We start from the raw sequence: 15,936 nt of genomic DNA, 5'->3' as shown, positions 1-15,936 counted from the left end.
AGTAAGTGTTCGCGAGGCCTGGAGTAAGGGAAGTGCTCAGTAAGTGTTCCCTCTTATTAACATTATTACTATGATCACCCAAGGCCCCCAGTGTTCGGGAGATGCTCTGTGCACCGTCCCACTCTGCGATAGTGGGAATCGGTGGGTTAGTATTCCTGACTTCCAAATTTATATTCAGTGTATGCAGTTAAAAAAAAAAAAATACGGGGGCCAGCCTGGTGGCGCAAGCGGTTAAGTGCGCGCGCTCCACTGCGGCGGCCCAGGGTTCGCCGGTTCGGATCCCGGGCGTGCACCAATGCACTGCCTGTCGAGCCATGCTGTGGCGGCGTCCCATATAAAGTGGTGGAAGATGCACATGGATGTTAGCCCAGGGCCAGTCTTCCTCAGCAAAAAGAGGAGGATTGGCAGATGTTGGCTCAGGGCCGATCTTCCTCACATACACACACAAAAAAACAACCTGTTTTGCAAGGTTTTAAAAATTCCACACTTGTTGAGCCCTTAGGAAAGAAAAGATTCATGAGGTAAAGGGCCTATTCTGGTGATTTATTTGCAGGTGTCCTTAGGATCTATAAATCCCCACATTGCTAAGCCTTGGAGCACGGAGCTCCCACTGGGATGAGACCATCCTGATTTCACTCTCTTTAACAGGACTTGGCCTGGACCCTTGTGTGGTGAGTCACTCTGACGGTGCTTTTTCGTGATAATGATAATGGTAGCGTTTGCCCAGGTTGTCACTGGAATCATAAAATAAACTCTCACTGATGGAGGGAACTTAGCTAGTTTTCTCATTTACAGATTACCTGGGATTTCAATGGGCCATGTGACTTGTTCAGAGAAGCACAGTTAGGTAGTAGCAGAACCTGAAAATTTAACACCATTCCACCTTCTTTTTTTTAAAAAAATTATTTTATTGAGGTCATATTGGCTTATAACATTGTGTAAATTTCAAGTGTACATTATTATATATCAGTTTTTGTATAGACTGCAGCATGCTCACCACCAATAGTCTAGTTTTTATCTGTCACCATAAATATGTGCCCCTTTACCCCTTTTGCCCTCCCCCCATCCCCTTTCTCTCTGGTAACCACTAATCTGTTCTCTCTCCTTATCCATGTATTTATCTTCCACATTTGAGTGAAATCACATGGTGTTTGTCTTTCTCTGTCTGGCTTATTTTACTTAGTTAATATCCTCAAGGTCCATTCACATTGTCACAAATGGCATGAATTTGTCTTTTTTATGGCTGAGTAGTATTCCATTATATACATATACCACATCTTTATCCATTTGTCTGTTGATGGGCACTTGGGTTGCTTCCACATCTTGGCTATTGCGAATAATGCTGTGACGAACATAGGGATGCATAAATCTCTTTGAATTGTTGCTTTCATGTTCTTTGGATAAATATGCAGTAATGGGGTAGCTGGATCATATAGTATTTCTATTTTTAACTTTTTGAGAAATATCCACACTGTTTTCCATAGTGGCTGCACCAGTTTGCATTCCCACCAGCAGTGTATGAGGGTTCCCTTTTCTCCACATTCTCTCCAACATTTGTTATTTCTTGTCTGTTAATTATAGCCATTCTGACAGGTGTAAGGGGATATCTCATTGTAATTTTGATCTGCCTAATAATTAGTGATGTTGAACATCTTTTCATGTGCCTGTTGGCCATCTGTATATCTTCTTTGGAAAAATGTGTGTTCATATCCTCTGCCCATTTTTTGATCAGATTTTTTGTTTTTTTGTTGTTGAGTTATATGGGCTCTCTATATATTTTGGATATTAACCCCTTATCAGATATATGATTTGCAAATATTTTCTCCCAGTTTGTGGGCTTTCTTTTAGTTTTGTTCATAGTTTCCTTTGCCTTGCAGAAGATTTTTAGTCTGACGTAGTCCCATTTGTTTCTTTTTTCTTTTTTTTCCCTTGCCTGAGTAGACATGGTATTCAAAAAGATGCTGCTAAGACTGACGTCAAAGAGTGTACTGTCTATATTCTCCTCTAGGAGTTTTATGCTTTCAGGTCTTACATTCAAGTCTTTGATCCATTTTGAGTTAATTTTTGTGCATGGTGTAAGATAATGGTCTGGTTTCATTCTTTTGCATGTGGCTGTCCAGTTTTCCCAACACCATTTATTGAAGAGAATTTCCTTTCTCCACTGTTTCTTCTTAGCCCCTTTGTCTATGATTAGCTGTCCATAGATGTGTGGTTTTATTTCTGGGCTTTCAATTCTGTTCCAGTGATCTGTGTGTCTGTTTTTGTACCAGTACCATGCTGTTTTGATTACCATAGTTTCGTAATATATTTTGAAACCAGGGAGTGTGATACCTCCAGTTTTGTTCTTTTCTCTCAGGATTGCTTTAGCTATTTGGGGTCTTTTGTTGTTCCATATAAATTTTAGGATTCTTTGTTCTATTTCTGTGAAGAATTTCATTGGGATTCTGATTGGGATTGCACTGAATCTGTAGATTGTTTTAGGTAATATGGACATTTTAACTATGTTTATTCTTCCAATCCATGAGCATGGAATATCTTTTCATTTCTTTATTTCTTCTTTGATTTCTTTCAATAAGGTCTTATAGTTTTCAGTGTATAGGTCTTTCACCTCTTTGGTTAAATTTATTCCTAGATATTTTATTCTTTTTGTTGCAATTGTAAATGTCCACCCTCCTTTTTATATTCATCCATCCAGCAGACTTTAATTAAAGGCTTACCATATTCAACGGCACCATGACTAGGTGTTAGGGTGGAGGTAAATACAAAAACCACACATTCCCTGAACCCAAGGGGCTAAAAATCCAGAAGAGAGGATAGAGAATTATTGACATAGTATGAAGCAACCCTCGCTGCCACTACTTCCAAGAAACTAAATATGAGAGAGATGAAGAAATGTGCCTAATGCCACTCAGCCACTTCTCGGCAGACAGCAGGACAAGGACTCAGATCTCCCACTGCCCTCTGGGTCAGTGTTCTCTCGTGGTCCCAGGTCCCTCAAGGCCTGTCTGCAGAAAGCAAGTCCCCACCGAGGGGCACATTACTGAGGAAACGTTCTCGGGCTCTGTGATTGTTCATTTTTATGTGTCAACTTGGCTAGGCTATAGGGTTCAGATAATCAGTCAACACCAGTGGAGATGTTGCTGTGAACATGTTTTTATTAGACATAATTTACATTTAAGTCAGTTGATTTACATGTGATTTATGTGATTTAAATGTGATTTACATTTAAAACTGATGACCCTCCACAATGTGGGTGGGCCTCATCCAACCAGTTGAAGGCCTTAAGAGAAAAGACTGAGGTCCCCAAGGAAGAAGGAATTCTGCCTCCAGACTGCCTTTGGACTCAAGCTGTAACATCAACTCTTCCCTGGGTCTCCAGCCTGCTCTGCAGGTTTTAGACTTGCCAGGCCCCACAACTGCATGAGCTTCCTTAAAATAAAGTCTCTCCATAAACATGTACATACACACATCCATTGGTTCTGTTTCTCTGGAGAACCCTGACTAACACAGGCTCTTTCCTGTCTTAAAGGAAAGTGAACGCAGAGAGACAAACAATCATGCAGGCAGTCGGGGTAGCTGTAGGTGCCTGGAGCACAGTGGTGGCAGCTCCGGCTGGCATAATGTGGGTGACGTTGACACTGCCCCCAGGGCCACAGGGGTTGTCCAGAAGCCTCAGGAGACAGTCACATTCCAGAGGTGAAAACAAAGACCCAGCCTTAAATGCGTGTACATCGTTTTCAAATTGCGTATTACTCAATCTGGCATCATACTTCTCGTTTCAATCCAGCTCTCGGTGAAAGCCGCCAAATCCCAAACCCAAACCCCAACATTGGCAGCCCTTGTCTCACTCTTGGAAATACTATAAGGTTTTACAAATATTTCAATTCTGCTCTTCGTGTTGGTCCAGCTTCTTTGGAGTTTTCTGGAATATTTTACTTCTTCTCATCTACTCCTCATTGTTTCTGTTTAAGACATTTTTACTCCCAAAGAGCATAAAGAATAATGATAATAAACATCCAAGGGGAGAGGGAGCTTGTCTGCTGTGCTCCCCAATGTCTTCCAGCATCAAGCACTGTCCTGACACCTAGTACATGCCAAATGGATATTTGTTAAATGAAAAAATAAGCAACTATTGAAATCCTTCTACGGGTCCAGCCCTGTGTAGGTTCTTGACATGCGTTCTCTCAATGATTCTTGCAACACTGCTATGAGACAGGTATTGTGATGAGTAATGTGATCTTCTCCATCAGTAAATAAGTTCATAGAGTGAGGCAACATGTAAATTACTGATACGCAGAGCTCCTTATTGTTTCAGGGGTGCTCTTTTTGCCCATGATCTTGAAGCTTTTCCTTCTGTTGGAAAAGTAGGCTGGCACCTTCTTCAGTCAAAGCCACAAAGCCAACAGTCAGTTCCACAATACTTACCACAAGCCACCTCTCTGGTTAACTAGGCTTAAGGTGAATTACACCCACAGAAAATCCTGAACCTTCTCCCAACCAACCACCTCAATGTTCTAGACAAAAACAAAGTGAAGCACCAGTTTGAGGCAAAATTGCACAGAACTTGGCTTCAGACGTCCCCCCATTCCCAGCCCTGTGGGTTTTGTTTTCCCCTTTGAAAGGTTGGGAGGGCTCTCCCGGGAGCATCCAAGGCCAGAAACCCTCCCCTGCCGCACAATTTGACATCAGCCGGTGAAGTAGGCCTCTTCTCTTGGCTAGTTTGTCTGACTCATGAGAACATGCTGACATGTAGAAGGAGGTTAATCCTGCACTGGCAACATATTAGTAAGAATTTTCTAAAGACAGACCTGTTACCACAACCCAAAGACTACAGCAAACACCAATAGGGATGGTTCTGGGCCCTGGGTTAGGTCATTGTGGTTGAGGTTTGGGGCAGCTGCACTTCGCATGCCTTCAGTTCCTAGTCATGGGAAGACCACTTTTTTCCACATTCCCACCCTCCTAGCCTCTGTTCTAAGGGCTGACCAGTTGCTGCTTAGCAAACTGCACCAGAAAAGAAGGGGAAGGGAAGAGGAGGAAGAGAAAAATGAAGAAGGAGAGGAAGGCAGGAATGAGGGACAGGGGAGGAGGAAAGGAGAGCAAGATGTGGGAGGAGGAGAAGGGAGGAGAAAATCCCTCGAATGACCAAGCTAACCAAGAGAGTACAGTGTGGGGCCGGCCCCGTGGCTTTGCGGTTGAGTGCGCGCTCCGCTACTGGCGGCTCGGGTTCGGATCCCGGGCGCGCACAGATGCACCACTTCTCCGGCCATGCTGAGGCCGCGTCCCACGTACAGCAACTAGAAGGATGTGCAACTATGACATACAACTATCTACTGGGGCTTTGGGGGAAAAAAATAAATAAAATTAGATTTAAAAAAATAAATAAGTGTGCAGCTCAATTAACAATTGCAGAAATGTAACAACTCAGATCAGGAAATTAAAAAAAAAAAAAAAGAGAGTACAGTGTGTTCTGTGGTTGACGATGAAGAGCTGAACCAGACAGCAACATAAATATAAATTATAAACACATATAGACAATTCCCCAAAGTGGCCTCATATCTACGACTTGACTTACATCTATAAGGAAGAAAACTACAGGGCACTTTAGTGAGTTGAAATTAAAATGAGAAGAATATGGCATTGTACTTAGAGAAGTCTGGAGAAAATTAAGTCAATGCAAAACATAAATGCAGGATTGCAGTTGGCAAGAACAACTTAGAAGGGTTTTAAAATTCCCTTTCAAGAAGATTTCAAAATCTTTAAAGGAACCCACAGCATAGCTGTAAGAACTTTTTCTGGCTAGAATATACTGGACCATCTGATGCAGCATTTGGGGCCACGTTGTTTTGATTCTAAAATTCAATGGGCCAAGCAATCAACTTTGCCTATAAAGGATCACAAATTAAAATACTAGATGGAATCTTGATGCTCGACCAAGTTCAGATTCCAGTGAGTCTGAGCTTCAGCCACCAGTCTCAGAGCCTCTCCCAAGGGGAAAATTTAAAAAGATCACAAAAGCTGTTACAAAAAGGTGAGAGCACAAGAAGGGAGATCATCACAGACAGAATGTTGAAGCATCCCCAATTCTTCCAGAACCTACTGGTTCACATCTGGAGCACGACACTCTACACCACTCCAGTAATAAAGCAGATGGTGTGTTTCCTGCAGAACTCGGTGGTGGGCTTCTCCAAGGCTAGACGCACTTGGTAAGGTCCACTGAGACAGGACTTGAGGTGCCCGCCCTGCTTGAATTCCAAAGCCTGAACAATGCTTTCTCTCTCCCTCCTCCACCCTTTTGGGTGGAGCTGAGGGACAGGTGGAAAACAAAAGAAGGAGTGGGATTAGAGCCCATGATGTACCTGCTCCGGCTCTGCCTCACTGTGTGAGCCTTCCCCTCCACTGAGCCACAACTTTGAACTGCAGACAGAAGCCCGCAGAGGCTGACCTCTCACAGTCACCAGGGAGCCAGCAGAGTGCCTGCTCGTCCTCCTCTAGCCCTCTCTGTGGCGGGTGTCAGTACATCCTCTCACTCCCACACTTCCTGTTCCGCCTTCTGGCCACTGAGGTCAGGCGGCTTTGGCGGGCCTTTGGAAGCAGAGGTCCAAACCAACTCTACCAAAAATAGAAATGAGAAGATAACTCTTATTTTTTAAAAACCTGATTCCAATCATTTAACACAGGGGATATTGCGTTATCTTTGTACACGGTAGCTGATTAAAGTGCTTTTCACATTAGGTGTCATCTTCTTAGGAAGACAAATGCTACATTTAAACCTCAGAGGTTTTCCTGATTACTCACAGGATTGGTCACTTTGGGGAACTAAGTTTTCTCAGAGAGCTGAGGATTTTACTGACATAGAGTTTTGCCGCCCCAATTTGGTTACTGCACCCTGATTTTCCCGTGGGGGCATGGCTCTTACCCTTACTCCCTCCAACTCTACTCTCAGTCCCATGGATGTGGGGAGACTCAGGCTTGGCCAGTCAGAGCGCTGAATTCCACGGCCACAGGGGTCAGTTCAGGAATGGGCATGTGATCCAGTCAGAACTAGACTTGCCCTGGAGGAAGGCATATTCTTTTCCCTGGACTTGAATCTGGAAGGATGAATGTCTTAGCCTGCTCGGGCCGCCATAAAATACCACAGATTGGGAGGCCTGAACAACAGACATTTGCTTTCTCACTGTTCTAGAGGTTGGGAAGTCTAAGATCAAGGTGCTGGCTATTTGGTTCCTGGGGAGGACTTTCTTCCTGGCTTGCAGACAGCTGCCTTCTGTGTCTGCATATGGCAGAGAGAGAGAGAGAGAGAGAGAGCGCGCAAAAGCTCTCTGGCGTCTCTTCTTATAAGGACAGTAATCCTAATCAGATCACTGCCCCATCCTTTGACCTCATTTAACCTTAATTACTTCCTTACTCCAAGTATAGTCACACTGGGGGTTAGGGCTTCAACATATGAATTTGAGGAGGGCACAATTCAGTCCACAGCAATGTATATCTAAGAACAGTTGGCTACCATCTTACCACCACCTAAGGCCTAAGAATGAAGCCAATATACAAGAGAGCAGAGTTGAAAGACAAGGAAAAACAGACCCTGCCAATATCTTTGAATTCCTGGATCAATCTGTTCCTGAAATCAAATATGCCTAGACTGTTCAATCGCAGCCAATAAATTCTTTTTGCCTTAAGGCAGTTTAGATCAAGTTTTCTGTCACATGAAACTATAGAGTCATAACTGACTCTTTAATTACCAAAATGTTCTCAATTAAAAAGTACTCTTACTAAATAGTACTCTTACTAAAATGTATTATACACCTTCCTTCCTTCTGAAACAGGTATTCAGACATAATTTAACCACTTCCTTATGACCCAGAGCCATCACTACAGTGCTCATTTACTTATTCTAATAGTGATTCCCTCAGTACCTCCTGAGCTGGGTAGGATTATTTGCCCTTCATTAAATGGCCCCAGACTGCTATTTCTTAAGTCTTATATCTGCTTCTCTGTTTCCTCCCTTACTGTTAGGGTATTGCCTTAGCAATTTTCCCTCTCTTCTAATTTTATGTTTCTAATTCACCATGGGTTTGGCTTGGAAAACAAATAACCAAACTCAGTACAATTAGTGAAAAAAAAAAAAAAAAAAAAAGAGGAACAGATGAGAGAGGGCTATGGGATTCTTATAGCAATGAAATGCATGGATTTTAGTGCATGTCTTTGTGGGTGCGCTTTCTTACTTTACAGAGACAGTAGGGAGGGGTTGGGGGATCTTACTGCTTGGTTCTCACTTTTGCTCCAGATACGTGAGCCACAGAACCAAATTCCATCTAGATGGAATAATACTCTTCTGTAGTTCAAAGAACTATAGCATACATTGAAAAACAGTAATTTTTTTTGAAGTGGAAAGAATGGCCAGAGTTTGGGATTTATTATAGAAATCTATGTTTAAATAGGCAGTGCAGCTGTGACATACAACTATCTACTGGGGCTTTGGGGGAAAAAAATAAATAAAAAATAAATAAATAAAAAAAATCTTTAAATAGGCAGAGCATTAAAAATGATCACACTTCTTGGAAACAAAACAGAATCATGGAGTCCTTTTAGAGAAGCCATGGTAAATTAAGCCACATGGAGATGCAACTGAGTGTTCTACAACTAGCGTATTGAACAAGCAAACTCCTGCTGTAAAGTAAATCCCATGGCCCTTTCCCACTTTATTCAGTGTGGGCGATTGTCCCCCTGCACCTAGATGAAAACTCCAGTAAGTTCTAGGGTTTTTCAGCACACTCTTAGGTAAGGGCACTCATTAAGTTGGAACCCAGTTTAAGGTCAAATATCAGGATGCTGACATTTACACCTTCCTTCCTTCTTGCTGGGTTTAAGGCAGAAGAGTAAAGACAAGATTATGGATTAAAGATACAACAGTGTTGCATCTCAAATGAGTTCCGTATGCTCTTTGGTCCTATCCTACAGATAGTGCGTAAAAGATAAGACAGAGAGGTTTCTTGCCCCTTGCACAGGTCTGGGAAGGAATTATCCAATGTATACTGGCACAGGAATATCTTCAATTGAAACTGGATTTATCAGATTATTGCTGCAATTTACTGAGCAACAGTTTCCAGGTGACAGAGAGATACTAAGTTCACTCAAATGCTCCATGACTTCACGCTGTAACTATCTGAGATACTGAAGCCACAAGATCAAGGAGTAGAATAAAAGAAAAGGAACAAACTACTCAGAATCACAGAGAAAATCCTCCAGGATTATTTAACACAGCAGCTTTCAAACTTTTTTTAGCCACATCCACACTAAGAAATAAATTGTATATAAAACTGTAATCCAATAAACACACACACACATAGATTGATAGATGACAGATACAGAAATAGACAAAGATATTTATTAAAACATAGATAACTATGAACAAGAACTTTACAAGACATTTCTTTCCATTACTACTTATGATGCATTCTAATAATTTCTAGTCTATTCTTTTTCATTTTCATGCTGGTCCATACCCACTAAATTGATTTCTCCACCCACTAATGGACAGTGACCAGCAGTTTGAAAAACTCAGTCTTGGAAGCACCGTCCTCATGCTTTTTGATGCCCTGGGACCTCTAGGTGCTGCAGATGTTAAGGAAGAGAATATAATTCCTGCAGTACCCCAGGCAGGGTGTCAAGAAACATGGGTGCTACTCATCGCCCTGCAACTATCCAACTTTCACTTACTCTGCTGGGTCTTAGAACAGTTGCTGTAGAATAAGTAATTTCAATTCCCTTTAACTCTAAAATTCTAATGCGTATTGTTTTATCACTGTTGTAAAAGATACCAGGAGAGACGGAGGTTAAATTTACAGAGCGATAAGGCTGATGTGTGTGTGGAGAGGAGATGCCCTGCTTTAACGCATTAGGCTTTTTGTGCCCTTCTACATTACCTTTTTTTTTAAACAGGTTTACTGAGATATAATTCACGTACATACAATTCATCCATTTAGAATGTACAATTCAATGTTTTTTAATATAGTCACAGGGTTGTGCAACCATCAGCACAATCTAATTTTAAAAACATTTTTGTGCCCCCTAAAAGAAACCCCATACTCATTAGCAGTCAATCCCCATTGTCCCGTCTCTGTCACCCCCAACCCCATCCCAGCCCTAAGCAACCACTAATCTACTTTCTGTCTATGAATTTGTGGATTTTTGGTATTTCTTTCTTTCTTTTTTTTTGTGAGGAAGATCAGCCCTGAGCTAACATCCGATGTCAATCCTCCTCTTTTTGCTGAGGAAGATTGGCCCTGCGCTAACATCTGTGCCCATGTTCCTCTAGTTTATATAGGACATCACAGCATGTCTCAATAAGCAGTGTGTAGGCGTCAGTGCCCGCCAGAGATCTGAACCCGCAAACCCTGGGCCGCCGCAGTGGAGCTCGCGCACTTAACTGCTTGCACCACTGGGCCGGCCCCACTTTCTTTCTTTTTTTAATTGCAGTAAACAATATATACATTGTTGATAAAACACTGGTTTATCACATTATATAAATTTCAGGTGTACATCATTATATTTCAATTTCTGTGTCGATTATGTCGTGTTCATCATGCAAAGACTAATTATAATCCATCACCACGCACATGTGCCTAATCACCCCTTTTGCCTTCCTCCCTCCCAATTCTTGATATTTCATATAATTGAAATCACACAATATGTGGTCTTTTGTGACTAGCTTCTTTCACTTAGCATGATGTTTTCAAGATTTACCCATGTTGTAGCACATATCAGTGCTGATATTTTTTTTTCCTGCCAAATAACATTCCATGGTATGGATATACCATATTTTTTTAAATCCATTCACGAGTTGTGAACATTTGGGTTGTTTTCCCTTTTTGGCTATTGTGACTAATGCTGCTATGGACATTTGTATACAAGTTATTGTGTGGATTTAAGTTTTCATTTCTTTTGGATATATACCTAGGAGTGGATTTGCTGGGTCTTATGGTTACTCTACGTTGAACTTTTTGGGGAACAGCAAAACCGTTTCCAAAATAGCTGTATCATTTTACATTCCTAGTAGCAATGTATGAAGGTTCAAATTTCTCCACATCCCTTTCAACACTTGTTACTGTCTGTCTTTCTAGTGGACATGAAATGGTGTTTCACTGTAGTTTCAATTTGCATTGACCTAATAACTAATGACATAGAGCAGCTTTTCATGTGCTTGTTGGTCACTTGTATATCTTCTTTCAAGAAATCTCTATTCAAATTCTTTGTCCATTTTTAAATTAGGTTATCTTTTAATTATTGCGTTGTAAGAGTTCTTTATATATTCTTGATACTGGCACCTTATCTGATACATGATTTGCAAATATTTTCTTTCATCTTATGGGTTATCTTTTCAATTTCTTGATAGTGTCCTTTGCAGTACAAAAATTTTAAATTTTGATGAATATTTATTTTTTCCTTTGTTTCTTGGTTTTGGTGTCAAATCTAAGAAAATATTACCTAATCTAAGGTTATAAAGATTTATATCTATGTTCCCTTCTAGGGGTTTTGTAGTTTTAGCTCTCACATTTAGGTTTTTGACCCATTTTGGGTTAATATTTGTACATGCTATGAGGTAGAATCCATTCGTATTTAATGCTATTATTGATATGGTTGCATTTACCTCTGCCATTTTGCATTTGTTTTCTACATGTCTCTTCTCTTTTTGTTCCTCTATTCCTCCTTTATTGCCTTCTTTTATATTAAATGAAGATTTTTTAGTGCAGCATTTTACTTCCTTTAATGACTTTTAAATTATTTTTTGAGTTATTGTCTTAGTGGTTGCTCCAGAACTTACAAAATACATTTTATCAGAATCGACTTCAGATTTATATTAACTTAGTTCCTGTGACATAGAGCCTTACTCTTATGAGGCTCCATTCCCTCCCCCTTTTGTGTGCTATTATTATTCTACATATTATGTCTCTATATGTTAAAACCCAGTAATACATTGTTATAATTATTAATTTATATAATTTAAGTCTAGAAAATGCTTACCTGCTCCCATTTAAGTATTCGGTGGAGGGAATGAGATAAACTACTTGGCTGCCCTCACCCTTCTCCTCTTTTTTTTTTTTTTTAAAGATTTTATTTATTTATTTATTTTCCCCCCAAAGCCCCAGTAGATAGTTGTATGTCATAGTTGCACATCCTTCTAGTTGCTGTATGTGGGACGCGGCCTCAGCACGGCCGGAGAAGCAGTGCATCGGTGTGCGCCCGGGATCCGAACCCGGGCCGCCAGCAGCGTAGCGCGCGCACTCAACCGCTAAGCCACGGGGCCGGCCCTCACCCTTCTCCTCTTGCTTTTGTTGAGTAGAGCTCATCTTCACCACTCATAATCTCATCTACTCCCAATATAAACTCCCCTGGGAGTGGACCCTGATGGACACCTGAAATGAAAGGCCTCCATCCCACCACTCTCCTGCTGGTTCTTCTTCATTTTGTCAATGGAAGACTCAGTGTGTCCAGCTCAGAATAAAAATGTAAGCATCCCCAACTTGTGCTCTAAAACTTCATTATTTGGGATATCTTTCCACAGAAACAACGTTATGTACAAGGATGAGGTTGCCACACCAGACCACAGAGACACTTTAGCACAGAATCTCCCTCTACTATGATTCACACAATTCAAACATAAGCGTTGGGCCGGCCCCGTGACTTAGCAGTTAAGTGCACGCGCTCTGCTGCTGGCGGCCCCGGGTTCGGATCCCGGGCGCACGCCGAGGCACCGCTTCTCCGGCCACGCTGAGGCCGCGTCCCACATACACCAACTAGAAGGATGTGCAGCTATGACATACAGCTATCTACTGGGGCTTTGGGGGGGAAAATAAATAAATAAATAAAATCTTTTTTTTTTTTTTAAAGATTTTATTTATTTATTTTTCCCCCCAAAGCCCCAGTAGATAGCTGTATGTCATAGCTGCACATCCTTCTAGTTGCTGTATGTGGGACTCGGCCTCAGGATGGACGGAGAAGTGGTGTCTCGGTGCGCGCCCGGGATCCGAACCCGGGCCCGCCAGCATCGGAGCGCGAGCACTTAACCGCCAAGCCACGGGGCTGGCCCTAAATAAAATCTTTTAAAAAAAAAACACAAGCGTCACCTGGACTGATGTTTCCACGGGAAATGCACTGGGCATTCCAACTTCGAATACTGAATTTCTCTGGTTGAAGTCAAGGCAGAGAAAGAAAGGATACCCGCTTCCTTTCCTTACCCTCCCATCTGCTGTGTGACTAAATTTTTGGGCAGGGACTGCAGAGAGCTTCTGTGGCTCCAGAGAGTCAAAGGCTGAGAAATGGGGCAGAGGACAGAGGTCCACGAACAGGGCCTGCCAGGGTGCCAGGAGGAAAAGGGGGGATTTGGGATATGGCATATAGACATCTATGCAAAAACAGCAAATCAATCGGGATTGGGCTACAGGCTGTTGAAATGATGGAGAGGGAAGTATGGGGTAGAAGAAGGAGGGTTAAGGAATAATAGCTACCAGACAAGTGAGTGCTTCCCAGGCTCTAAGCAACTTGCACAGCAGTGCACACGGCACCACACAACACATTACAGGGCGGCCACTGTTATTGGGAAACTCAGGAACAGAGGGGTAAGTAACTTGCCCAAGTTGATAGCTACTGCGAACCTTGCTCTTCACTTTAGCCTCCAGCTCCAGGGAGGGATTTTCCTGCTCCGTCCCACTCACAGTTCCTTAGTGTGGCTGGCCTCGTGTATGAGATTGTTCAGCACCGACTCTAACCTCCTCCCGTGCTCCGAGGCTGGAAAGCTAGAAACAGCACTGCCATGATTCTCTTGGAGCTGGGTTCTGGATGCCAAATGGGTTTTGCAAATAGGAAGTACTCGAATAAGATTAGGAAGGGGGGAAGTAAGGAGGAGTCAGCCTTTCTGTGGCTTGTTGAGGCTTTCTGCAGCTGTGCACTGTCTGGCTTCCTGGGTGCCAAGGGATGGCCGTGGAGGCTGCAGGACTGCAGTCCTTGTATCTTGAGCTGCCCTGCAGCACCGGGGTTAAAACTCAGCCATTCACTGGGAGACTCCTTGGAGGCTGTTCCTCCTCCTAGAACCTGCTGTTCCAGCCCTTAACAAATCCCCACTTCGTTTGTCTCCTCATATCCCATCCTAGTAAGAGTCACTGAAGGGGATGGCGGGGGCGGGGGGGGGGATGAATGAATGAATTTGCCTACATTAGCACCTAATCATCTATAGCAAGTTGCTGTCTATTCATAACACCTGGAGGGGTGTTTTATTTCCTGCCCTGAGCCCTGACTGATAATCTTCTCTTCTTTCTCCTCACTTTCCCTACATTAGCCACTCAGGGAAGAACAATAGAAGGCAGTGGGGAGGAAGAAGAGGGGAAGAACTTGGGCAAATTCATTCATTCATTTGCTCATTCACCAACATTTACGGCATACGTATCATGCTCTAGGGACTGGGCCAGACACCTCCTTCCCCTCCCTCCAACCCCTTCAGTGACTCTTACTAGGATGGGAACTGGGATACAGAACAAGTGGGAAGGGAGGAGACTGTAGTTTGTGTTTGCTGTTCTGTCTCTCTGGAATGCTCTGTCTCTTCCCCTTGTCTACCTGGTAGGTTCCTAAACACTGTCCAGATACCACCTCCTCTCCAGGGCCAGAATTTGCATGCGGACAGCTAACTCCAGAGCCCATGTGCTTAACCACCAGGGAGGAGGAAGGGGAGGGTTGGAAAGACAAAAAAAGGGAGGTGACACGGCCCTGGCAGGAGGACAGTCACATGTAACACACATACAGAAGCACGGGCTCATGTGTTAAACTGCAGGTCACACAGCTCTGCCAGAAGAGGCTCTGCATTTCCTCAGGAGGAAATTTACCTTGGGGACTGATGGTCACTGTGCTGTGTGTCCCCACTTACCTTGGCAAATAGGGAATGAGTAGAAACCCGAGCGGCAGGCATCACACCGAGGGCCCTCGACCCCAGGGCGGCACAGGCACCTTCCGTGGGGATCACAGATTTCGGGGAGAACTCCTTCCAAGTTACAGTCACACCCTGCGAAGGAGAAGAGACTGTCAGAGGGGGTCTCTACCCTCCAGTCCTTTGTCAGTTTTTCCCTTCCCCCAGGTTTCTGCCATGGAAACAGAGATTATGAGTTATCTACGACTTATAGACATTCTTAACCCAAAAGACTACATCTTAAAGGAAAAGAAAACAAATATTCAGGAAAGGTCAGAGATGCCATTAAGAAACATCTAGAGTGGGCACTAGTTTGCAAAACAGCTACAATCTTTGAACATCTACCCCCGTGGGAACACGTTTTTTTCCCCCAAATCTGAGCCTTGTACAGTAAAACTTCAATTTAATAGATTCCCATCTAACGACAATCTTGAATTAAACATATTTCTACCTTCCGTTTTTTAGAAGAAAAGAAACAAACATAAGTTCAGCCTAATACATGCCAGACATGGCTTTTGAGAGCTTCACTTGGATTGTCTCACTTAATTGTCCAGATACAAGGACTTCCCAGCAGTCAGGCTGCTTCCAATCCTGGGAATGGGTGCTTCCCCACCTCAGGGTCTTTGCTCCAGCCATCATCTCCGCTCTCATGCCCTCCCCTGGTTCTTGCTCATCCTTTAGGTCTCACTTCAAAGTCAACTCCTCAGGAAGGTCTTCCCCAAACAATTTGCACAAGCAGGCTCCCCCCTTCCCTCTCCTATTCTCTTTCTTAGCTGTGTTGGTCTTTACAACACTTTAATTACTGAAATCACTTATTGGTCTCATGACTTGGTTTGACCTATGGAATGAGGTGAAAAGTGCTGTTGTGGGACTTCTGAGCCCAGGTCACAACAGGCTTTGCGGATTCTACTCTCACTGTCTGGGGACTCTGAGACCGTCATGTGAGGTGCCCAGTCTGGCCTCCTTGAGAATGAAAGGCC

The 15,936-nt window shown here is 43.0% G+C and overlaps 1 protein-coding gene across 2 annotated transcripts in view; it reads right to left on the bottom strand.

Moving 5' to 3' along the window:
* LAMA3 (laminin subunit alpha 3) overlaps positions 1–15,936 on the bottom strand; it is a 248,035-nt gene that overhangs the window by 137,969 nt on the left and 94,130 nt on the right. For both annotated transcript variants that reach the window (XM_087439074.1, XM_087439073.1), the window contains exon 12: positions 14,918–15,052. In XM_087439074.1, coding sequence (XP_087295200.1) covers positions 14,918–15,052 — 135 coding nt within the window. The remainder of the gene's footprint in view (positions 1–14,917; positions 15,053–15,936) is intronic.

This window comes from Ceratotherium simum, chromosome 14 (assembly GCF_057802395.1).
Source record: "Ceratotherium simum simum isolate JZ-2026a chromosome 14, ASM5780239v1, whole genome shotgun sequence".
NCBI classification, from domain to species: domain Eukaryota; kingdom Metazoa; phylum Chordata; class Mammalia; order Perissodactyla; family Rhinocerotidae; genus Ceratotherium; species Ceratotherium simum.
This window is presented reverse-complemented; position numbering and strand designations above follow the sequence as displayed.